General features: G+C 33.8%; 1 protein-coding gene across 4 annotated transcripts in view; it reads left to right on the forward strand.

Annotated features, from left to right (window-relative positions):
• ODR4 (odr-4 GPCR localization factor homolog) overlaps positions 1-24,920 on the forward strand; it is a 35,172-nt gene extending 10,252 nt beyond the window's left edge. Inside the window, exons 5-14 of one of the 4 annotated variants that reach the window (XM_070266676.1) lie at positions 1,362-1,468; positions 2,482-2,518; positions 3,316-3,456; positions 5,036-5,131; positions 5,964-6,032; positions 8,023-8,151; positions 9,273-9,354; positions 13,829-14,014; positions 23,307-23,417; positions 24,630-24,920. In XM_070266676.1, the coding sequence (XP_070122777.1) occupies positions 1,362-1,468; positions 2,482-2,518; positions 3,316-3,456; positions 5,036-5,131; positions 5,964-6,032; positions 8,023-8,151; positions 9,273-9,354; positions 13,829-14,014; positions 23,307-23,417; positions 24,630-24,697 (1,026 nt within the window). In that variant the 3' untranslated portion in view covers positions 24,698-24,920. Of the gene's footprint in view, positions 1-1,361; positions 1,469-2,481; positions 2,519-3,315; positions 3,457-5,035; positions 5,132-5,963; positions 6,033-8,022; positions 8,152-9,090; positions 11,007-13,826; positions 14,015-19,035; positions 19,125-23,306; positions 23,418-24,629 lie in introns of those variants that run through there. The other 3 variants (XM_070266677.1, XM_070266678.1, XM_070266679.1) reach the window with 3 other exon arrangements.
• Positions 24,921-25,480: the final 560 nt, after the last annotated feature.

The following is a 25,480-nucleotide window of genomic DNA, read 5'->3' on the forward strand; positions in this document are numbered from 1 at the left end:
TGCACCCAGCTGTCATCGCTTTTAGTATTCAGGGTCCAAGAGAAGCTTCAGAAAATTATTTACCGCCCCAGGAGGGGCATATCCCATAATCTTGGAAAGTACAAAACCCCACAGAATTCCAGAAAACTTTCTGGTAAAAAAGTGTGTAGAGAAGAATCCCAGATGCTACAGATACTTCCAGTGTTGTAACCTTCTTTCCTATCAGATGTCCCACCCTAAAACCTTTGGTATTTGTACCTAAGGGAGTAAGAGAAGAAAATGAAGATATTCCTCTCCCTTGGCAAGTTATTCAACCTTCTGCCATTTTTTTCATTTTAAATAAATGTATTTTTTACAGTTGTTCATCCTCTTTGGCATTTTGCAATCTGATCGAAATCTGTGTGTTGCAATGACATTGTGCATCCGTTTGTGGTTGGCGCTGGATTGAATGAGGTGAATGTAGGCTCAGTGCTAGACACAGTCACGTCTTCCTTTCTTTTGCTTTTGTGTCTCTTTTGTTCCTAAGAAGCATATAAGACTTCAGAAAGGCTGTATTTCAGAAATTATTGAGGTTCAATTATCTAACTTTGTTTCTATTGGCCTGCATTGAAGGACACTGTAAGAAATAACCTTATAAAACTTGTCAATGTCTTCTGTAAGGTCATTGTTAAGAACTTTGTTCATTATGTTACATAATACCATCTTTGAAGAAATTTCTTTTGATATTATAATCAAGAAAGTTGTGCCTCTGATCAGTTTTTTGTTTTCAACTTATGGACCATGTGAATTAGGTAACTAATTAGGTTTCCCTGTGCACATTATTGTTAGAAAGCTTAGAGCAAAATTTATGACCCTGCTCCCTATCTCAAATATGCATTTTTATAATTCTTATTTCTGGAATAAATTTTTGCCACTATTTCTGATTTTTTTCACTTTTAGTTTATGTTATTACTATATTTTTTGTGTCCTTATATGTTGCCTTAAATCTTTTGTGACATTTAAGTAAGAAATGCTGAATAGATGAGGTACTCCATTTTTATAGGTTAAAATTTATGTCGTTTCTCATTCTAATTAAAATGAAGTCTTTATTCAGTACTTCACCTAAATGTTAGTTGTCCAAAATTAGTTTTTCATGTCCACTTGGTCATTAATGACAATGAATTATGTTTTTCTATTTAAAACCAAATTTTTATGTATCCCTAAAAATAGAATCCAAATGGTTAATGATCAGTTGCACTTTTAAAGAAAAGAAAATTTAATGACAGAATCATGAGATTTTAAAGCTAGGTGGGAGCTTAGGGACATTATAATTGTCTTTTTCTGCACTCAACTCTCCTTCTTTCATTTTGTATTCAATTGATGTGTGTTTTTCTCTCTTTCAGCTAGTATTTGCTGTGGAAAAATCTATGAATAAAAAGAGACTGTGGAATTTCACAGAGGAGGAGGTCTCAGAACGAGTGACACTTCACATTTGCTCTTCGACAAAAAAGTATCTTTTATTTAAGTCTAGGGTACCAAAATAATGTTCCTGCAAGGTTTTTTCCCAAACATTTGTTTAAGTCATCGTTTAAAAAGGCATAGTTTGTAAGTTTTTCTGCAAATACATAATTAGGAATGCCAATAATAGTAATAGTAGTAATGGTTGTTAATCATGTCTCAAGGTTGTAAAGAGTTTGAGAGAGGTGGCAAGGAAGGGGATTCTGAGCTCTTTACCAGCTGTCTACCCCCATGTTGAAGTACATTGAAGCACAATAGGTCCCCTGCAGAGAGGTAGATGACAGCTTAGGCAAAGTAACGCTTTCATTATGTTAAATTTCCACCTGTAATTCCTATAGATAAAACGTTAAGTTCAAAGCACAGGTGCGCTGAGCAGTACAGTATTAGGACATCCAAAACATTTTGCATTTCAGTCCAAGATCAAGTGACACTAAGTCAGTTATGGGGCCTCCGTAGCTTCTTTTCATCTGCATCTTGCCAGGGCAAGGTACCTCCCAATTAAGAGGCAGCCTCCCCAGGGGAGCAAAGCAATGCAAGAGCCCAGTATGTTAGGACTGGCAAAAGACAGAATTCAAAAAGTGATCATTCGTGTAGAAGCTGGGCTTGTAGCTCTTTTGCTACGTAACTAGAAAGTTTCATGTACAGGTCCTTTGACCCAGTAAACATTCTCAGGTTTGACTCCATCCAAAACAGCACTTCTGTTTGTTATAGGGGGTGTGTATTTGAGGAAAATTTTGCAAGTGCCTCCATTCTATTCATTGTGATTAGCAGTATTTATAAGCAGTAGGAAATAGTTTAAAGCACCACAAGTACTATAGTCAGAGCAATTTGTATGTATATATTTGTACAAACATACATATATGTGGATATATCTTATGTGTATAAAGTGGTATGATTTTGTAAAAACTCTTGGACGCATGCACTTTATTTTTTGATGGTTTGTTTTCTTTTGATTATCAAGAATTACTTCTCTTTTTTGGTCATTTTTATCCTTAATTAGTAAAGAATATTTTGTCGAACATACGATATCCATGATCCAAAGGTAAGAAAAATTGCTCTTTAAAGATTTTTCTGTTGCAAACTATTTTTAAAATGATTCAATTCTTTGTTTAGTTTTAATAATTTTCAGTGCTGTCACCTCCTTATTGATGTCCACAACTGCCTGTAGTTTTTTATTTTGAAATATTAATTTCATTACAGGCAAGGAAAATTTATGTTTGTTTTTATTTTTAAGATATTTTTATTAAGCCCCCCCTATCTTGTTTATGTGTTTAGTATTATATTTGAGAGGCTGATGGTAAAAGTGTCTGAGCTTTTGGTAGCTACAGTGCTTAGTATGCAAACTACCTGTGCTCAGCAGAATCTAGACTAAGATTTTGCTGAGGTGTCTAAAAGCAATATGAATGAGAAACTTTGCAGTATTCTGCTAGCAAGGATGGGACAGAAGGGAGAATGTCTGGTGCCTAGTAGTAGCTCAGTGATTATTTGTTCCACATCAGAAGCTTCAAAATTAGTGCTGTTGAAGCTATGGATGAGAACTAGAGGACCAGAAGACTTGTCAGAATTCTAAACATGGAACTATCTGACCCTCTTTCAGCCTACCACTGCGGGAGGGAGTTGCCAAGGTTGCCTGGCATGTACTGAAGAATACTGAAGTTAATGCATGCTTTGTTTCTATTTAGTTCTAACCTCTTGCCATTTGATGAAAGAATTTGGCCAAACATGTTAGATATCAGCTTCTATGAATTATTAGGTTGTACATTTTATGATGTTTTATTGATCCATGTATTTTGCCTAAATTACGTATTTTATGTTTTCCTCCCTCCCCCACTGCTAAAGAGTTCAGCAAAACCAGCAGATTGGAAGTATCAAAATGGACTGTCAGCTTCATGGCTTTCTTTAGAGTGTACTGTTCATATTAATATTCACATTCCACTGTCTGCTACTTCTGTCAGCTATACTCTGGAGAAAAATACAAAGGTATCAGGGTAAAATGAATTTTATTTAGTGATTGCTGAATAGATTATCTGCTTTTATTCTGGTTGTTTGTGCCATTCTTTTTTTTTTTAAGGATTGGCACCAGAGTTAACAACTGTTGCCAATCTTTTTTTTTTAATTCATCTCCCCAAAGCGCCCCAGTACATAGTTGTACATTCTAGTTATAAGTGCTTCTGGTTGTGCTGTGTGGGATGCCACCTCAGCATGGCCTGATGAGCAGTGCCATGTCTGCACCCAGGATCCGAACCGGTGAAACCCTGGGCCACCCAAGCGGAGCTCATGAACTTAATTACTCGGCCACGGTGCCAGTCCCCTGTGCCATTCTTTTTTTAATCCTCAAAAATTGCATTCTAATTATAGTGGTATCGTTATGGGTAACTAAGATGCTGGCCCGGTGGTGCAGCAGTTAAGTTCGCACGTTCCGTTTCTCGGCAGCCCAGGGTTCGCTGGTTCGGATCCCGGGTGTGGACATGGCAGTGCTTGGCACGCCATGCTGTGGTAGGCATCCCACGTATAAAGTAGAGGAAGATGGGCACAGACGTTAGCTCAGGGTCAGGCTTCCTCAGCAAAAAAAGAGGAGGATTGGCAGTAGTTAGCTCAGGTCTAATCATCTTCTTCAAAAAAAATTATGGGTAACTAATTTATTACTCCAGCCAGATTAGAAATTTAGAGGTGGGACAATGTCATAATAATAATATATTTAGCATAATGGGTGCTCTATAAATATTTGTTAATTAACATATAGTTCTGTACATTGTAAAATATGGTTACATAAAATATAATTGTGTAAGAAGATATACCATTTGGTCTTTTTGCTTTCTCTTGGTCTTTAGTTTTGTTTTCCCTTTTTCAATCTGTTTTTTGTGTTTCTATACCATTCTTTTATTCATATCTCATTTGTTTTTTCCTGTTTAAGGAGGCAAATGGAGCTTGCTTATTTTTTCCTTTTTAATACTACTGTATATATTTGTTTGAAGCTCTTTATCCTTTCTGACTTTTTTTTTTTTTTTTACTGAGGAAGACTCACCCTGAGCTAACATCCATTGCCAATCTTCTTCTTTTTTTTTTATTTGAGGAAGATTAGCCCTGAGCTAACATCTTTGCCAGTCTTCCTTTATTTTGTATGTGGATTGCCACCACAGCATGGCTGACAAGTGGTATTGGTCTGTGCCTGGCCTCCAAACCTGCAAACCCAGGCTGCTGAAGTGGAGTGTGCGAACTTAACCACTACACCCCTCAGGCAGGCCCCATCTGACTTTCTTTTAAGATAATGGGAACTATTGAATTTTATTTGACTGTGGTCATGTAGTTATAAAGCCTCCTAAGTCTGTGATATGTATGTTTGGGATAAAGATTAGAAAAACTTATTAAATATGGATAAGGTGCCAAAAATTGGGGGTATACTTTTGTTGTTGTTTATGAGACTGAATTTAAGTGCTACGTTACTGATACTTGGGGACTTTTAATATTTCAGTGTATTAGGTAGGAAAAAATAGACTCTAGGGGGTTTAATCGAGAAAGCATTATTTCTGAAAGATATCCATGTTGTGTTTCTTTTAAGAATGGACTTGCACGCTGGGCCAAGCAAATAGAAAACGGTGTTTATTTGATTAACGGACAAGTTAAAGATGAGGATTGTGACCTATTAGAAGGACAGGTGAGTTAAAAGAAAATCATCTTAATTATGAAATTATTTGTGCTTAGGGAAAAATAAAAGATGACTTATCCTTAGTTCTTTAGTCCTTGTCTTCATGAAGACAGTTTTCATCTACTTCTTATTTCTAAGGTCTTTTAAAGTAAAAGACAAATGTTTTTCTGAGAAAATGGTGGGAGATTATTTCTGAAATAATCGGAATCTGGAAACCTGAAGAAGAGAGTGTCATCCAAAACTCTTGTGATTTCCAAATTATCAGCTACTTAAAACTGTAGACCCATGTTCCGCCCTGATAGCTGTTTAAAAACTAAGTTTGGCATTTTATAGGAGGCATCTATATGGGCTTCTAAAATAACTTTGGTCTGAAGAGGATCTTTAGTGATCTCTCTTTTTAGAGCAAGGTCAGCAAACTTTATGTAAAAAGCCAAATAGTAAATATTTTAGACATCGTGGGCCATGTGGTCTCTGTTGCAGCTATTCAGCTCTGCTATTGTAGCAGGAAAGCAGCCACAGACAGTATGTAAATCAATGATCTTGGTTGTGTTCCAGTACAACTTTATTTTCAAGACTGATAGTAGTCTGGATTTGACCCATAGGCCGTAGTTTGCCAATCCTTGCTTTAGAGAAATAAAAGCAAGGAATTAATGGTTTTTAAGAGTACACGTTGATTGATAGAGGTTACACAAAGTAACATATCTATAGAAAAAGCTAAAATAAAAACAATACGACTTTTTTTCTCTAAATTTCTTAGTATATGTAGGATAGTTCCGAAATTGTCTTTTATGTTCCACTCCAATCTCAACAATTTAGTTTTTTAACTTTTGTGTTTTTTCAGAAAAAATCTTCTAGAGGAAATGCTCAAGCAACTAATCATTCTTTTGATGTCAGAGTGCTAACACAGTTGGTAAATATTTTAAAATACTACTTGTCTAAATATGTTATTTCTTAGACTAAGCATAATGAAATTGTTTCTATCTTTATAATTAGAGAATCAAAAAGTTTTAGAGCCATAAGGGACTGTGAAATGCATGCAGTTTTAGGGAAGTTATTCCCAAGAAACATTATTTTAATAAAACTTTTTTGGATCTTTTGCAGCAAGGTGATTAAAATTTTAACATCAAGTAGATAGCAATTTAAAAATATATGTATACATACATACTACGTGTGTGTGCATATTTGTGTATAATATTTTGGATGTAAGGTTTGTAAGCAGAGTTGCAATTCTTAACAACTAAAAGTAAAAGATGTGTGCACATACGTACCAAGAGTTGTCATATACTTAATTTGACGTAGATTTATACCTCCTCTGATTTGACAAAAATCACAAACTATTAGCAAGTTTTATATTTTTAGATGGTGGTTTTAAGTTACACATCTCTTCTTTTCAGAAATTGAAAGTTGGCTATCTGGAAAAATAAAAAGTTAAAGCCACTAATTATTCCTAAAAGTATGCATGCCTTTAATTTTAATCCTGCTTGAAATTATCCTAGAGAATAGACAGGGTATAAAATTCATCCATGTTTGTAGAAAACTTTTCATTTCAATATTATACTGGAAATGTTGAAACAGAAATACTACCAGGATTTGTGTATTTTTTTAACTGAATAAAATGGATGTTGGCATATGAGGATATTTTAATTTCTTTTCTACTTTCTCTGTGTTCAGCAATAGATCATTACTAAATTGTCATTGGACTTATGCCACTCAACATTTGTTCTCAATTTCTCTTCTCAATACCTTAGAAGTATTTTTAGTCTTTTGTTTTCCTCCTTCCTTTTGATTTTAGAAGTGTTCTTTGTTTTAAGGCTGTTCCTCTACCTATATGCTTTTCACTAGTTGCGCTTATGTGATATCTTGGTTTATTAAACAAGTCAATTAGAATTATCTTAGTGATAAAATATAGTCGGGAGATGTATAGAGTGTGGGAATATAGAGACAAGAGTGGAAGATAGTATCATAAGAAATAATTTACTGTTATAATATTTAATATCATATAATGTAATTTATTTTTGTCACTCATTCCACTGGTCAGCCAGCTGGAAACTTTAAAATGACCAATATATAGTAGGTAGTCAATAAGTACTTGGTGCCACTTTCCTCCCACTCAACCTCCATCTAGTCTTGTTTCTTTCTTTGCAGTGTTAAGCTCATCTTTTATTTTCTATATAGTCCCACTCCCATTAACCTTACGACATTATTTTAAATAACGTTAAAAATATCTGTGAAACATCTCAAAACCAAGCATGAACTAACATCACTTAGACTAAAGAAGAGTGAGACTGAGATGTAAATGATTTTTTACAACCACTAGCATCATTTTCTGGTGACAGGCCTAGTTGACTTGCCTTTTTTCTGCTGTGGAGTTAATATAGCAGGACTTTCGGTCTATGACAGTTCTGAGTTGAAAGTAAATGAGTGGCTATACATTGCTTGCAATTTTACCATGTTTATCACATTCTGCTTTGTATTCCAGTTATTTTTGTACAAATCTTATGTTGTATATCTTATATCTCCCACTAGATCATGTCTTCTTTATTTATCCTTTCATCTCAACAGTACTTATCTGAGTAATCTGCAAATAATATATTTTTAGTGAATATGTTGGTGAATGAATATTTTAGTGAATGGATATTGGTACTTTAGATGGTTATTTTAGTAAGAAAAAATCTAGATGTAATTGTGTTTAATTTCAGAGTACATTCAAAAGACTCAGAAAATAATACATAACTTATAAGGGGAAATATGAAGGCCTTTAAAAATTTATGGAGAATGTTTTTTAAAACTTGGTTCAGTCAAAAATGTCTTGCTTCGTGAAATGGCTTATATAATGTTTAAATGTTTCACATTGTTAATAATTGTTGGCTGTTAGAGCCTAAACAGATTTTGTCTTTCAGCTTCTGAATTCAGACCACAGATCCACAGCCACAGTCCAGATCTGCAGCGGTTCTGTAAACCTTAAGGGTGCTGTGAAATGCAGAGCTTATCTTCATAGCAACAAACCCAAGGTTAAAGATGCTGTGCAGGTACAAAAGGAGTAACTGGTATATGAGAAACAGAAGCATGTTAACAGAACTATTCAAAAATCCTAAAATTTTATCTTTTTTCAATCTCAGATTTCATAATTATTAATTTGATTTTAACGGATAAAAACCCAATCTATTGGATGGTCCAAATATATCATGTAATTGGTCCTGAAATTTTCATATGTAGAATATGTATCTTATGTCTTTTTTTTTTTTTTTAAGATTTCACTTTTCCTTTTTCTCCCCAAAGCCCCCCAGTACATAGTTGTGTATTTTTAGTTGTGGGTCCTTCTAGTTGTGGCATGTGGGATGCCGCCTCAGCATGGCTTGATGAGTGGTGCCATGTCCACGCCCAGGATCCAAACTGGCGAAACCCTGGGCCGCCGAAGCAGTGCGTGTGAACTTAACCACTTGGTCATGGGGCCGGCCCTCTTATGTCTTTTTTAAAGTGATGATTATACAAGTTTGTTTGAAGTGCTCCACAGCTATGACATATTAGTATATTTGATACATTTCTTCTGAGGGAAATTGAAATTTTTAAATAACAGGAAAAGCATTTATAGGAAGAATAATTAGATAGTGTTCTATAATCTATGTAAATTCAGAAATTTAAAAAAGGACAACTGGCACTTTTGTCATAGTTATGTACTTCCTAATTTGGAACACTAGCATTATTTGTTTAGCTGCAAAATTTTATTCATTTGTTTGGTTTTAATTTACTATTTAGAGGAAGTCTAGGCAAATTTGCTATTAAACTGTTAATGTATTAACAAGCATGTTAAATAAATGGACATTAAAAATGGAATAATGTACGTTATTTTTGTGGGGACGGTTGTAACGGGAAACCAGTTATATGGGGGTTTTTTGTCAGTGAAATAATGGAAATATAAAGTAACACTTTATTTCTTATTGTGATTTGTTTTGTTCTGTTCTCCGTAGGCGGTGAAGAGAGACATATTGAATACAGTTATTGTGATTTGTTTTGTTCTGTTCTCCGTAGGCGGTGAAGAGAGACATATTGAATACAGTTATTGTGATTTGTTTTGTTCTGTTCTCATAGGCGGTGAAGAGAGACATATTGAATACAGTTATTGTGATTTGTTTTGTTCTGTTCTCCGTAGGCGGTGAAGAGAGACATATTGAATACAGTTGCGGACCGTTGTGAGATGCTGTTCGAGGATCTGCTTCTGAATGAAGTTATGAGTATAAAATGAAGTACTCTTTTTTGCATGTGTTCAACTGATACAATAATAGGATGTCAAGACATAATAGATATATCATCTTTTATAACTAACTGTATCTATCTTTTATAATAATATGTCACCTTTACTTTTCTTAATGAATGAAAATTTTTCAGTTGCCACCCCATAAAAAGCTTTTGAATACCGTATACAGTCGTGTGTCACCTAAGGACCGGGGATATATTCTGAGAAATGCGTCGTTAAATGATTTTGCTGTGCGAACGTCATAGAGTATACTGACACAAACCCTGATGATATAGCCTGGTACACACCTAGGCTACATGGTCCTAATCTTATGGGACCACCATCCTATATGTGGTCTGTCTTTGACTGAAACATCACTATGTGGTGTATAACTGTAATAGAAAATCTGTCAACATTTAACAATTTTAGGGAGGATTTTAAAAATTCTGTGTGAATTTTTGTTAGAATGGATAAATTGTGTTAACATTTAAAGCTAATATTTTTTACTAGTACCTATGAGATTTTTTCCAAGAATTTATTCATAATCAAAATATTTATTAGTGCTATTATATAATAGATTCTTTAGTAGGTATTAATTTGTGGTATATATGCAATTGATCTCACTTATTCTTATGAAATTTCTTTTGTATAGTAGTTTATACACTTCTCATCTATTATTCTAACAGACAGATTTGAATAAGGCTGGGTCATGATGTCTTAACCTTTTATAATTATTCCATCTTTTCAGAAACATAAACAGTTTATGCCATTTCAGTAATTTGTATTAAAAACAACTTTTCTTACTCATAAAGAAATTATAATATTTAGTATGTTTTTTGAAGCAACTCGTTCATCTCCACCTTTTGTGCCATTCACATGTGAGTGGATTTGCAGTCACAGTTGAATATGTACATAATTGAAACATATATTAGCTTGTTAAAGGTACATTTTAAGTTTATGAGAAACAAACATAGCTCCTCCATATAACTAATTTCTTTTCCTATTACTGATAGCCAGTGTTTTAAGTTTGGTAGACTAATTATGATACTTTCTTATATTCCTAGTGTGATAGATTTCTGGAATTGCCAGATTTAACATTTGTCCTTCCTGTACTTCTCAAAGAACCTTGGAGTTCCATCCACTAATAATGTACAGTTTTGCTGAGACATGAAATGCAGCAATTGGATTGAGATTTCTGTTTCTGGAAGCACGTGGAACCTGGTCACTTAGCTTAGCAGCCCCATCTCAATGTGGCTTTGCTTTTGCTGCTTGACTTTGTGTGTGTGATAACTCTCATGGTGTTAAATATTACTTCACTTTCTGAGCAACAGTATGTATTACAGCTGAGCTGTGAATTTTAGGATTTTCAAGGACATGGGATGTTTCCATCATTTAATGTCAAACATCTATCTTATTACACACGTTAGTTAAATACTCTATTCCATTTAAAAATGCTTCCTAAAAAAATGATATTATCTGACTGTCCTGGTATTATTTTATATTAAATGTTAGTATTTTGAACTTTTTGCTGATGTCCAATCAGTAAAATTAATTACTTCTAATAGGAATTGTGATATTTATACATTAAATTTGATATGTTGGGAGTTAATGTTTTTATCTAAACCTAAATTTTGAAAAAATGAAATAAAAGTTTTCACTAGTAAATGAGTGGCCTTTGAGGCCTGTGTGAAGAGAATAGGCAGTGTAGTTTGGTGGAAAGAGCAAAGAGTGAAGTTGTTGGGTTCTGTGTCTATTCTGCCACCAGTGGAGGGACTTCTGGCACATGATTTAGCCTATCTAGGCATCCATTGCTTTACATGGAAAACGGATTACAGCAGTTACTTTTTGAGGCTATGAGATTAAATAAGATGGTGTTTTTTAAAGCCTCTAATACAAGCCCTCAATAAGTGGTAGTAACTATTATGTTGGGGGTGATGAAAGAAGAGAATTACCTTATGGTAGTTGTTTTTCAAACTTCTCAACTTTAATTTTTGGGAAGTATAACATTATATTTCAGAAGAAAGCAAATGTAAATATATGTTTTTTAAACTTCAGTAACAGGATAGTTATTCCAGCAACATGTTAGTTGATCTTAAGATATCAAGATAAAAGAATAAATTGCAAATATAATAATATAAACAAATGTAAGTTTTGAAGTTGACTATATACACACCAAATTGTTAGATCTAAGATTTAGTCCTCATTTTACTTAGCTTATGTTTCTTATATACTTTTAGATCTTATAGATTTATAATATGGTAAAATGTAGAATATATGCCATGAAATTAACCTGAACTAGACTATTTTTCCATCCATAAGGGAGTCTGCAAAGGGCATATTAACTTTACATTACTAATCTTTAAAGTAGACATAGTCTTTGAATTCTGGCTATCCAGATGAAAGAACTTCAATGACAGTAAAAAATAAAAGAAGAATTCCAGTCATTCCTTTTACTTATCGTAGTCTTCTTCTTTTCTGATTCCCCATAAGAAGAAGACCTTCACTATTCTGTATCAGTCTACTTTCAATCCTGCCCGACTTACTCTTAGTAGATCACCTACTTATTGTGAGAATTGAGGTCATCAGTTGTGAAGCCTCTTACCTTCTTCCATCCCTACATCCACATCCATCCATTGCCACTTGGCCTCTCAGAACACGTGTAATCCTCTTTGCCTGTGGTCATGGTTCACTCTCCGGATGCCACTTCTCATCCCTTCATGCAAATGTCTGCTTATCCCTTAAGAGTAAACTCAAACATCACCTAATCTATAAAATTGTCTGTAATACTCTGGTGTGAGTTGAGATTCCACTCATAACCAGCAGAAACCCAATTCTTATTATATTGGCTTAAATTTAAATTTTTTTCTCTGTTTTGAGCTTATTCAAATAATGTTGCAGCAGATACTCTGCTGTGGGAATATTCCTAAAGGATTCTTTTTTAAAGTACTTTTTGAGATGCGGTTTTTTAAAAATGATGCCTCTTCCCATTTTTAACCTCAGACCAACTAGAAAGCTTGGTCTTATTTAGATTCTAAATGGCTAGTTTAACTTTGTAATTTTAAAATTACGATACTTTTTATTTTTGCTGAGTAATTTAAATTCATTGCAACCAATTCTTTAACATTGGATTTTATAGCAAGCATATTTTGTCTCTTTTCTAGGCAAACCTAGGATTAATACGGTTTGAAGTGGTTTAAAATTTTACATGCCAGTTACACATACACATAGCCATCTTTGAAAGTTTTGAACTTAATCTGTTCCAGGAAACTGTAGCCCAAAATAAAATAATATATTCCTAATTTCAATTTGTAGACAGTTGATGTGCTACAGAACAAATTGCAGTAATATAATTTTACAGCTAGGAGGCAGTCTGGTCAAAGAGTAAAATTATTCTCACAGTTCTCATATGAAAACAAGATAATATGCAGAATCTGGCAGGAACATGTAATTTAAGTTGTGTAATTTAAGTCCCGTGACACCTAAGGCATTCTTCATCATCTTCTGTTCATACTTATTTAAAGCTACTATTAGTTTCTTGACGAGGAAATGTAGGTTATTACTAAAATGAGCCCTAGTTTTCTACTTGATCCATATATTGGTACCTTTTAAAATCATATCCATTGCTGAAAGAGGTCATTCTTTAGACAAAATCTCTGTCGCTGTTGACAGATCATTAGAATAATGGTGTTGAACCAAACAATAATTATATGTTTATGTGGACCAGTGACTGTTAGAAATTGAGGAAAATATTATATTTTACTTTATCAGTATTCAAAGAAGAGTGAAACATATTTATTCATTATTTACTTGGATCCAGGTTATTTTTTCTAAAAATGATTTAAGTATTTACAAAAGGCATTACAAGTTAACAGGATAAAACAAATCTTGGTAGTAAGAACAAGGCAAAGGGAAAATGAAAAAGAAACCAAGATGGAGTTAGAGGAGAGATTAATACACAAAACGTACATCTTGATGTCCTGTATGTGCTCATATAGGGGCGACATCTAGTAAGATGAAGTCAGTGGTGAGATTAGTACAGATATGTGTGCTATCATGTCCTTTACACTTCACGTAGGTTGGCCACTAATTTGGCTCCAAACTTGCATGGAGAAGGGAAAAATTGTTTATAAAATTCCATACTTGTAAAGTCAAAACAAACAAGAAAAACAACAATTTCTGAGACCAGGGACAAAATTCTCTCCTGAGTATTCCTTCATAGGACAGTGGATAATGCAGGAATGTGTAATCAACAACATCCTCACACTGAAGGCGCTGGTAAGTTTCTGTTCGTAGGAGTAGCATTTAGGTCCCTTGCAGAGGCCAGGGGTACAATTTTGTGCAGGTCAATTAGAAAATGAAAAGACCTAGGTTTTATTTCTATTAGTATATGCTTTCCTAGACTTATAGACTGTATATCACTGATACCAGTGACAGACCTATCTAACTATTGATAATGTTCCTTCTCCTTTTAGATTCTGAAAAAGAGTTCCACATCCTCCCTCACCGAGTTTTTGTCCCCGTTCCGGGATCCACTGTAATGTTATGTGATTATAAATTTGGCGATGAATCAGCTGAAGAAATCAGAGCCCATTTTATAGAAATGTTAGATCATATGATTCAAATAGAAGATTTGGAAATTGCAGAGGAAATAAACACAGGTAATTATATGATGTTATTTAAGAACCTGATTAGACTACTGCTAAGATTACCTATGAGACATCTAGTTTAAATATCATGTCTTTAGATTTCCTTAAAGCTGGTTCTGTTCAACACTTCGAGGCATTTAAAATTGTGTCTTTTTGATTTCTAAATATATAAATATGTGGTCAGTGTTTTCCTGGAAAACTGTACCAAAATTTAAGATACTTTAGGATTTTCCAAGCCTCACAAGTAGATCTTCTTAAAACAAATTCAGCCTTAAATAGGTGAAAATATATAGCTTTAAGGGATTTCTTTTTATTACAAGAAAAGTTTTCTTAAAATACATTATCTTAATTATTTGGTTAAGCATCATGTCACAAAGTCTTTTAAACACTATCAAACGCCTTCTCCATTCTATTTCCCTTTATTTTCCTCTCCCCATCGTATTATTGGGATATTAAACTAAAATGGGCTGTTCCAAAAATTAGATGAAGATTATTTTTCTAGAGCATCAATTTGCCATACTATCTAATTGTGTAACACATTTTTTCCCCTAGCCATCACTTTCACAGTTGACCTTACATTTTGGAAGGCTGGTTTTTTTGTTTTGTTTTGTTTTGTTTTGCTTTGGTTTGTTTTTGTTTTTATTTCTATTAAGAGCAGGATATGCAAACATGTAGGTGTATGATGGTCTTCCTGAAATATTTAAAAATATGTGATAGAACTAATTATTTGCAAGTATCAGTAAATACTGAGTACAAAGCAATTTATTACTCTTGAAATTTCTGGTGTCATAGTAGAAAGTCTTTAGATTACTTTTGAATATGGATGTTTGTGAAATGGGTATAGCAATTTTTAAGTCCTTTTTCTAATTCTAATTTCCTAGTTATCCCTCTGTTGCTTAACTAATTCCTACCCCCCCACAAGAGTAGAGTGTTTGATTTAGAGTGCTCTTGTTACCATGATGAGTCAAAGAAGTATTTGGTTGGTGAATTTCAAATCTGTCAGTGAAGCCTTACATCAGTTGGAGACCACCAGGAGTGTTTTTATCAATAGCTCCAAGTTAGTATTAATCATGGTGTGGAACAGGAAGTTTGTTTCAAAGGGCAATAAGCCACTCTGAATTGCTCAGTATCTGATGTTAAAGCAACGGCTGTGTTTCAGTCTCGTGAAAGCTAGCATTTTAAAAGGTAAAGCTATAGCATATTCCCTATCTGATAGAGATTTTGAAAGTAGACTGATAAAAATGTTTGCTACTTTCTGAAATATGTTTTCCTGGATTACTAACTACACTATCTTTGCCAACCAAACTTAGACTCCGAGGGCAGGAAGTTTTGTTTGTTTTGTTCACTTCTGTCACTAGTGTCTAACGATAGTTGTTGACCCATCTATTGTTGATAACCTGGGTGAATTTTTTGTGGGCTCATTAGAGTTGACCTAGTTCATCCTCTTTCTTAGAATACTGAAATCTGTATCTCTAGCAGATTGGTATTTAGACTCTGTTCTTCCTTTACTCTGGCTACCCGTCTGCCTTCCTGTAACTTATACTTTGTTCAGTAATCTGGAGCACGTGAATTCTTTATTGAGGCCATGTTTTATATTTGAGGTCAACTGTCATGTTCTAAAGATTTCAGAGCCGAGTATTCCCACATACCTTTAACTGTTCTCTTTATTATAGTTTCCAGACCTCATTTTTTCTTACCACTTTGTTTGCCTTCCTTTAGATTAAGAATTTTTAACCTGTGGTGTCCAGAACCCTTGGGGTCATAGCTGACTTTCGGGAGATCCAAAAACCACTTGAATGTAATTGTGTAATTTTTTTCTGAGGAAAAGGTGTAAGCTTTCAAAGCATTGGTGAACTAAGAAAGATTAAAAACTTCTTTAAATATATTCTGATTTGCCTTTCTTGAAATATGTTATCCTGAATTGAACCAATTACTCTAATAATAATATTAGCTCTTATTTATATAGAACCTAATACATGCTGGGCACTGTTTTAAGAGCCTTCCAAATACTAAATCATTTAATCCTTATAACAACACTATGATATAGGTACTATGATTAGCCCCATTTTCCAAATGAGAGAACTGAGGCTCAGAAGGGTCTAGTAACTTTCCTAGGGTTATGTAGCTAGTAAATGATGGAGCTGGAATTTGAACAAGGCAGTTTGGTTCTAGAGTCTGTGCTTTTTTCCTAACAATTTTGTTTTACTGCCTTTCCATGGGACCTAACCAATACAGACTATAGGACTATTACTTTCCTTAATCTAGATACTTATTTTAGCCTGGCTCTCTTCATTCTATTATTTAAAATTTTTTTTTTTTTTTAATGAAAGAATTTCTGTCCTTTTTTTTTTTAAAGATTTTATTTTTTTTCCTTTTTCTCCCCAAAGCCCCCGGTACATAGTTGTATATTCTTCGTTGTGGGTTCTTCTAGTTGTGGTATGTGGGACGCTGCCTCAGCGTGGTTTGATGAGCAGTGCCATGTCCGCGCCCAGGATTCGAACCAACGAAACACTGGGCCGCCTGCAGCCGAGCGCGCGAACTTAACCACTCGGCCACGGAGCCAGCCCCAATTTAAAAAATTTCTAAACTTAAATGAATGACGTTACATTATCCTTGTTTAATTTCATCTTATGTCAGTATAATTTCTCATTTGTTGGCTAGAATTTTGTATCTGTTATCATGTATGGCTTTCATATTCTTTTGAATTATTTGTCATACTCTTAGTACATATCACTTTGCTGAATTAAGAATGACTAATGGTAGCACTGTATGCAAAATTTGCCCCCATTCACAACTTACTTTAAAAATCAGATATAAAAGAGTAGGAAGAGAGATATTTCATTTAGATTTCTTTAAGACTACTGTCATCTTAAGAAATGATTTTCTTTTATCTAATTCCATGTTGTATTTTAAACATGAGTTTGTACACTAGTTTTTATTTTATTCAATACGTAGTTATACTTTAAAAATCAGTTAATTATAGTTATTAACCTCAGGTAATAACAGAGGTTAATAGCCATTTTTTATACCTGTAAGGCAGGTTAAAAAAAATCCACGGGGGCCGGCCTGGTGGCTGAGTGGTTAAGGTTCCATGTGCTCCACTTCAGTTGCCTGGAGTTCCCTGGTTCGGATCCTGGATGTGGACCTGCCTCGCTTGTCAGCTATGCTGTGGAGGCCTCCCACGTGCAGGATGGAGGGAGGATTGGCACAGATGTGAGCTCAGGGCTAGTCTTAGGCAACAAGAGAGGAGGATTGGCAACAGATGCTGGCTCAGGGTGAATCTTCCTCATACGCGCGCACAAATCCAAGTAGCTTCCATCACTGTAGTGTACTCTTAAAGAGGCAGCTATGGCAGCCTTGCATGACAACCTCCCCAAAATGAAACTAAAACCCAATAAATGTGAACTCTTCTTAAACCATTATATGTGCATGTTAGTGTACATTTCTTGATTTTTCTATAAGATTCACAAGGAAAAGGATTTGCCTTTCTTGCTCTCTGCTGCATTTCCAGAACTTTCCAACACATTATAGGTACTCAGTAAATGTTCGTTGGCTGAACAAATTACTGATTTTGTCATTCCTAGCGCTTGGAGTCCAAAGATCAATAAGATACTGATCCTGTCTCAGAGTGCTAAATAGAATTTTTTTCACCTGTGTAGATACTAACTTTTATGTACTCAGACTGGGTGAATGCTTCCATTATATTTAATCATAGTTTTGTGCTACTCTTTTACATTACTTTGCATGCTTGTAATTATTTAACTCATCATATTTAATGTTAATTTAATGTTGTATATTTAATGTTAATCGTCCACATTAGACTGTAAGATTTTTGAGAGTAAGTACCGAGAATGCTTACTTCTGTATCTGAGCTCCATGCCTAAAACATGGTAGGTATTCATAAATATTTGTTACTAACTGACTGACATATACTGAATAGGTCATTTTTAGGAAACTATATCTTCTTTTATACTTATTTCATGCTTGAAAAATTATAAGCTTATGCCTAGCCAGAGGTAAGGTTTTTAAAGTTTGTGTAGTGCACTACACTGAACATGACGAAGGATATAATAGTTGGAGCTCTATGAGTCAATAGTGGAGAACATTTTAAGGGGTAGAGAACGTTTAGAACATAGGACAATATGTAGCAGTAATTGTTGCCCCAGAAATATTAATTCTAGTTTTCAGCATTTAGTGTGTCTATTAGATATTTATTAAACATGTGCTTTGTTTAAGGCAGTGTGATAAAAACAAATCAAGGACCAGATTCCTTTCCTCAAAAAGCCTATAATGTGATTTGAAAGATAGAATGTGTAGGCATTATTATGTAGAGCATGTAGTAAGATCCTAAGAGTGAGAACTTAAGATTAATGATCAGAATTTTAGGTTCTCCAGTATTTGGTTAATAATTCAACTAGAAAAAGATTTTTTGACTGTAGGTTAGCAATAACTTATAATCTATAATTACAAAGGTTTGGCATTAGTATTTTCAAATTTTAGTAAATTCTAAATTCAGTTTTTTATTCTTTATTATTACTACTTTTATATTTCTCTTTAAACTGAAAACACACACTTATGCAAGTTGATGCTCTATAATATACAGTAGATAATCCCAAATATATTAAAAGCCCCATAGTTTTGAATGATTCTTTGAAATATTTTTGCAAGTAATTAAAAAATTTATTTTTAGCCTCAAGATAATATACTTCTTAACTATTATTATCAGATTTAAACGCTGTTCCGTAATGAGTGGTTTTATCATTTGTATCTATACTAAATATATTTTAATTCTGTTTTTCAGCTTTCCTTCAGTAAGCTCTATCATTAGCATTGTTTGTACTCTGTTAAATATTAGAATGAACTAGTAGCTATGAAGTACTTTAAAATAATTTTTTAATCTTAGATATATAAATATTAATCCATTTGCTTTTTGTTTCGATTTTCATAAGCTTTTAATATTGATACCTAGTTGTATGTTTCACACTGTATTTTAAAGTTATTTCTTATCTATATTTCTTTTTTTATGCTGACAGTCTAGTATAGAGATGGATTAACTGAGTAGAAAGAGTATAATATTACGAGAACAAAGGAAACAAAGCAGCAGTGTGGAAAGTTTAGGTGTGTATACTTATATGTACGCTGTGTCAAACTCGTGGTTTCTGGTATTATGTATTTTTCTAATATTACGTAATGTACTGAAGATAGTACTTCAGTATGGTCGATATGATTCTTTTAAGACTCTGCCCTGGTTTTGAAACTTATGTAAATCTCAACTGAATGATTGATTACTGTATGTTGATTGCCTATTATGTATTAGGCATTAGGGTTCTAGAGATCAAGTATATAGTCCTGACTCTCGAGAAGCTCACAGTATGATGGGCAATACAGAGAAATGAACTTTTCCAAAATAAGGTGATTAGTTCTATAATAGAGGAATGAACAGAGAATTATCAGAACATTTAGCACAGGCACTATCCCTGTCAGGGATTCAGAGGAAGCTCAGAGCAGGTGACATTTGAGTTCATTTTGAAAGATGAATACAGTAGAGGTAACTCTAGGCTTTTTACGAATTGAATGCTGGTGTCAGATGCATTGTGAACAAGAATCTGACTTTGTCTGGAATTATATTAGTTTTGCTTCATCAAGTATTTGTTGAATTAGAAGGAATGATTTAGTAATTAGTGTATTTTTAATTGTGAAATAACGCGTACCCAAATTATGGGATAGAGTAAAAACAAACATTTTAGTAGAAAAATTAAGTGCTTTTACATAAACATCCTATTGGTTGAGAATTATATTCACTTATTCACTCATTTACTCATTCATTCATTTATTAATTTACTCAAAAATATTAGATGCATAATTTTACCAACATAGTACTTTAGCTGAGTCCAGGTGACAGCTATGTAACCTTAAACAGATCCACTCTGAACCCCAGATTTTTTTGGGATTGATATGAGAATTTAGTAAAAATGTTAGGGAAAATACTCTAAACAGTAAGAGTTACATAAATGTAGGGTGATAATTAGCATTATTACAAGACTTTTACATAATGAATCTTCTGAATTATAATGAAAAACGTTAATATTAAAGTATGGAAATTAATGTTTTATAGTTTGCATAGATTTTCTTAAATATTTGATGTTAAAGCTTCCATATAAAATAAACCATAAAAAATAGAGTTCAAATGTTCAAATTCGAAAATTGAAATCAGTTACTATACATTTAGGAATGTTAAACTTATTCTGAGTATCTGGCTTTATTTTCTAAGTATTCATTATTTGCTTGATTATTATTAATTATTTCTGTTCTATAATATAGTTGCCAAGTAGTTGCTAGGTTTAAAATATATATTTTGCCAAGTATCTTAAAGTAACATACTTTTAAATGACGTAAAGGATGAAGAACAATTTGTTTGTCAATATGACTCACTTAAGGAGAGGGATAACTATGGCTTTAGAATTTCTTAGATGCTTTAGTCATCTCCTAGTAGATGTTAGTTTAATAATTCAGATGTGCTTTAGCCAAAAAGTATCAGCTAAAAATTTGGAGACGCACCTTTAAAATCTGGTGAAGTTACTCTTTGCCGATTCTGTCTTGATATCAGAGTGGAAATTAATTTTTCTTGTTTGGTTAAACAATGATAATTATAAAGAGAAAAGAAGTAATACTAAAGATGTACTTTTATGGCTAAATCACTAACTGTAGTGAAACCTCCTTAATTTCGGATTCAGGAATGGGGAAGAAGAGAAGGAAGGAGTTCAAGTCCTGACGTTTCATTTCAAGTTTCTTAATAGTCCTGCCTACCTGTCTGCAGCTTAGAATGAAATCTGAACACATCTACCACTTAGCATGCATTTATCATGGCTCTTGCTTTCTCTTTTGTTGACAGTTGCTCAAGAAGATTGCTTTCCTATGTGATTAACTTGGGATTTGTCTAAAGTTAAAATTACCTAGTTTTAAGGAATGGTTAAGATCTAATTTCCTATTGAATCACATGTTATTTGCATTTAAATTTCAGACAACATGTTAAAGTATTGGTGAAATGGCATAGTGTCTAAGATTTGAATCAAAATCCTACAAATGGGGCCAGCCCGGTGGCATAGCAGTTAAGTTCATGTGCTCCACTTCAGTAGCCTGGGGTTCTCCGGTTCAGATCCCAGGCACAGACCTACAGACTGCTCATTAAGCCATGCTGTGGCGATGTCACACATACAAAACAGAAGAAGATTCGCACAGATGTTAGCTCAGGGCCAGTCTTCCTCACCAAAAAAAAATTAATTAATTAAAAAATATATAAAAAAACAAAGTCCTACAAGCTTCCACCAAAGCAAACACAAATAAATTATGACAAGGCCTTATTCATCCTTGAAAAGTGCTCTGCTTCAGTAAAATTACCTCAAATTTATATCAAATCAACATAATTTTGTATGACAGATTTAAAAATGGAAGTAGAGCAATGAAATGACTTTTTTTATGGAAGTAAATTATTTGTCCAGAGGACCAACTAGAGCCTGATCTTCACATATAACAATTCAATATTAAATGTGTAAGTAGTATATCAGGACAAATAAAACCATTTTTATGCTCTTTAAATACTCAAGTAAAAAAAATTCCTGTAGCAAATAATTGTAATTCATGCTTCATCCATTATTTTTATTTGTTATGTAAGGATTTTAATGGCCCAAATGAAAAGCTTTTTAGCAGTAATAGTTGCTAATAGAAAAGCCAAAGTTTGTGTGTGTGTGTTTTAACATGAATAAAATTGTGCTCTATTCAACGTTTAGACCTATAGATGAAGTTAGGGGAAATTTGAAGCTGGTGGGCTAAGGTAGTCTAGAAATAAAGTGTTATTTTTTGGTCTTTGTGACTTATTTGATATGGGAGTAGAAAAAAAGAGAAGAATGTTGTTTGGTTTTAAAGTACTTTAGTCATGTGCTCGAAGAGGCAAAAAAAAGACTGATGGTACCTTTCATTCTAATGAGGTTATTACTAAGGATTATTTCTGAAAACGACAGTAAACTGTTTTTCATGGGAAACTGAGAAGGAGGCGAGTTTTTTCTTTTCCTTTCATTCATTTTGGTTTGACAGATATGTATTTCATAAGTGGATGTGTCATCCTTGTGAGTCTGCTAATATATTGGGATACAAAGATGTATTTAAGGACGTTTTAAATCTAAGCAATAGGTTATTTTACTTTGAATTTAAACAATAGTATTTATTGTCTCTCACTCTGTGGCTCTCTTCTCTTCCTTGTAAATAAAGGGATCAACATGAAGTAGTTGCTTTCAAACGTCGTTCCCCAGAGTTCTGTAGAACAGTACTCCACTACCACGTCTGAGGGGAAGCAGGGCGTTTGGCTCCAGGAGCCCTCCATCCTTGCTTCAACCAGAGTTAATGCTGCTTTCATCTGTTTTACATACTAGGATTTTCTGTCAGATTCTTTAGCACTAGGTAAAAAAATGAAAACCACTGATGTGTGTGATCTCTAAAGATATTTTCAGTGCAAATACTTTGAATCAGTGTTGTATAAATTCAGCTAGGCTAACCTACATAAATTCTAGTCAGCATAATGAAGTAGAAAAAGAACTTGTATTTGAATTCTCAGTTCTGCTGCCCATGACCCTCAAATATCCACTTAATTTCTCAGATCTTATTTTTCATTTGTGCAATGAGATAATGTACTTGCCTTGCTTAACGCTGAGTTGTTTTAAGGTCAAATTTCTGGTTTTATTTTGCTTGTGTATTTCAAATTTCAGGTTAGATCAAGAGTCAGCAACCTTTTTCTGTATAGGGCTAAATAGTAAATATTCTAGGCTTTGTGGGGCACATAAGGTCTGGCCCATGGGCTGCAGTTTGCTGATCTCTGCTTTTATTATTAATATCTAATTATTTGAAATTATTCATCTCTAAAACCACCAATAAGAATGATATAAAATTAATCCAAATTAAGAGTGAAGGTTATTCTGTTACTCTCTGGTTTGATATTTGGTATCAATTTATCTCTACTACCATATAGTAAACACATTAGAATTTGTGGGAAAGATTCAGAACTGGCTGTGTGGATCTCTGGTTTCGGTCAGTTATAAAACTACATAAAGTATTTTTAAAATTATGTCATTTTGACATATTCCATGAAATTTAATTCACCTACATTTGATGATAATCATGTTATAAAAAAATCAAGTTGAAGGAAACTGGAGCTCATTGTATATATTTTTTATAATGTTCTTATTTAAAACTCATTTTAAAATGGTAATTATTCTCATTTTGTTTAGCATTTATTATTATTATCCTCTTGCAGCTTGTTTGAGTTCCTCTGTGAATACTGAAGCTTCACTGGACGGCACAGATGATGAACAACCAAAACAACCAATTAAAACTACAATATTAGTGAAAATTCAGCACAACATAGGTATCCTATTTTTTTTATAACATTGAAAAGATGGTATTTTAGATTTGAGTTTTCTTATTACTTTAAAATTATTGTGTTTTCATTTTGCTCCCTTAAAAGTGCTAGATTAAGCCAGTATTTATGGAATATTATGGAAAGTGCTAGGTCCTGGAGATACAAAGATTTATAAATAATTTTCCCGACTGCCCTCAAAGATGACACTTCCTGTTAAGTTTTTGCGTGCTTTGCGAAGGAAAACATGTTGAGTTTCGGGAATCAATTAGTATAGTAGGACCAATGTTTTCCAAATTGGTATTCCCAGGGTTGATATTGTGGAAGATTTTGATATGTGTTGTATGAAAAAAGTCCAATTCAAATCTGGAAATTTATATTGCTTTAGTATTTTAAAAGCTCCAAGAACTGTGGCAGTTACTTTAACATTTTTCAGATTTATTGATCAAAGAACATGTAGACTTGTTGTTTAGTGGAATGCCAATTTTAGAAATGAGCATGAAGACTTTTGACTGAGAGTTAGTAGCCTGAAGCGTTAGTTGTTTTTCTTGTCACTTACTCATTAGATAAACTTAAGTTAATTACCTAAATTCTTTTACCTAAGTGAATGTGTGTGTGGGGGGGGGGGGGGGGGGGACTACTCTGGTCAGTTTTGTTTTAATTTACAATAATCAGGAAAAAATAAATAAAAAGTTACCAACCCAGACTTACTAATTCTTAGATTTTATAATGATGGAATCTGAGTTTCCGTAGTTTTCAATAGCTATACAAGTGACTTCGCATTGTAATTGATTGAGAACCACTGCCCATTGGAGCTGTCTTTTTGGTTTAAACTAAATAGCATGAGACAGCTGGAATGTCACTATGAATATTTAGAAAAGCCTTTTAAAGTATGTGTTAGTTTTTCTCTTAGAGGTGTGTGAGTGCACACACGTGTTTAAGAGAGACAGTCTTTTTTCTTTTTAAGGTTTTGCTAAGGTGATGAAGTACATGATTATCAGTCCAGCCTTTGCAGTCTACTCTTTCAACTTATTGCTCCATTTTCCTCTAAGACTTTGCTGGCTTCTAGTACATACATATGTGTGTATAGGTATATGTGTTTGTGTGTGTGTGTGTGGTTGTTTAGGTCCATCAGTTACCTACATTTCACAGCCTAGGATCAGTTAAACCTTTCTTTTGCTCATTCCATTTCCATTTGTTTTGTGTTTGTTTCGCTTGTAGGTGTGGTTGCAGCATTTGCAGTGGCAGTCCTTGCTGCGGGTATCTCCTTTCATTACTTCAGTGATTAGGGTGAGACACAGAGAGCGTCCTGATCGTCCAGAGAACCCTGACCAACAATTATGAATAATAAAGATGCAAACAATCCATCTGCATTTAAGACAACAGCAGCCAGATCTGCTGCCATAATGCCTGTTAGGTGTGTTTCTGACTAAAGTGAAATCACCAGCTGCCTTGTGTTTATATCATAGATGGCTCAGGCTTCCAAAAATAAAGTTATGCGTCTAGATGGAAGTTGCATGTAACAAATCATTATTATCTATTTTTTAAAATGTTCAAAATGGTGGTTTATTTTCACAGATTTTAGTTCTATTGATCTGGATCACATATTGATCAGGACATTGAAAAGTTGAATAGTCAGGTTGACTGAATGTCTTAGTAATAGAACAACAGGAGAAATTTCTACGAAGTGGGACGACAACCTGTTGGGTAAGTTCATGCTCTAGGACCTTTATAATGTAGACTCAGTTCCAAAATACTGATTGAGTTCTGTTTGAGGGGTAGCAAATCCTTCCAGAGAGGTTTGAATCTGTAAGGATTGCCATAAACCATGTGCTTTCCTCAGGTTAGTATATTATAACTGTTTTAATATATTAAATAAGACTTTTGCTTGCAGCCGTACTTTAGACTAGGTACTATAAAACAACTAGATCCTGAAAAAAATATATTTTTGAATGTACTAATAGGCTCAAATAAAGCAGAGGAAATCTCCAGGAGCTTCCTATTTTTCCTCCCCCATAAAAAGGAACACATTTGGAGTTGGGAATTGTAAATAATATATTAAGCTTATAGGT

Source organism: Equus caballus, chromosome 5 (genome assembly GCF_041296265.1).
Source record: "Equus caballus isolate H_3958 breed thoroughbred chromosome 5, TB-T2T, whole genome shotgun sequence".
Lineage (NCBI taxonomy): Eukaryota > Metazoa > Chordata > Mammalia > Perissodactyla > Equidae > Equus > Equus caballus.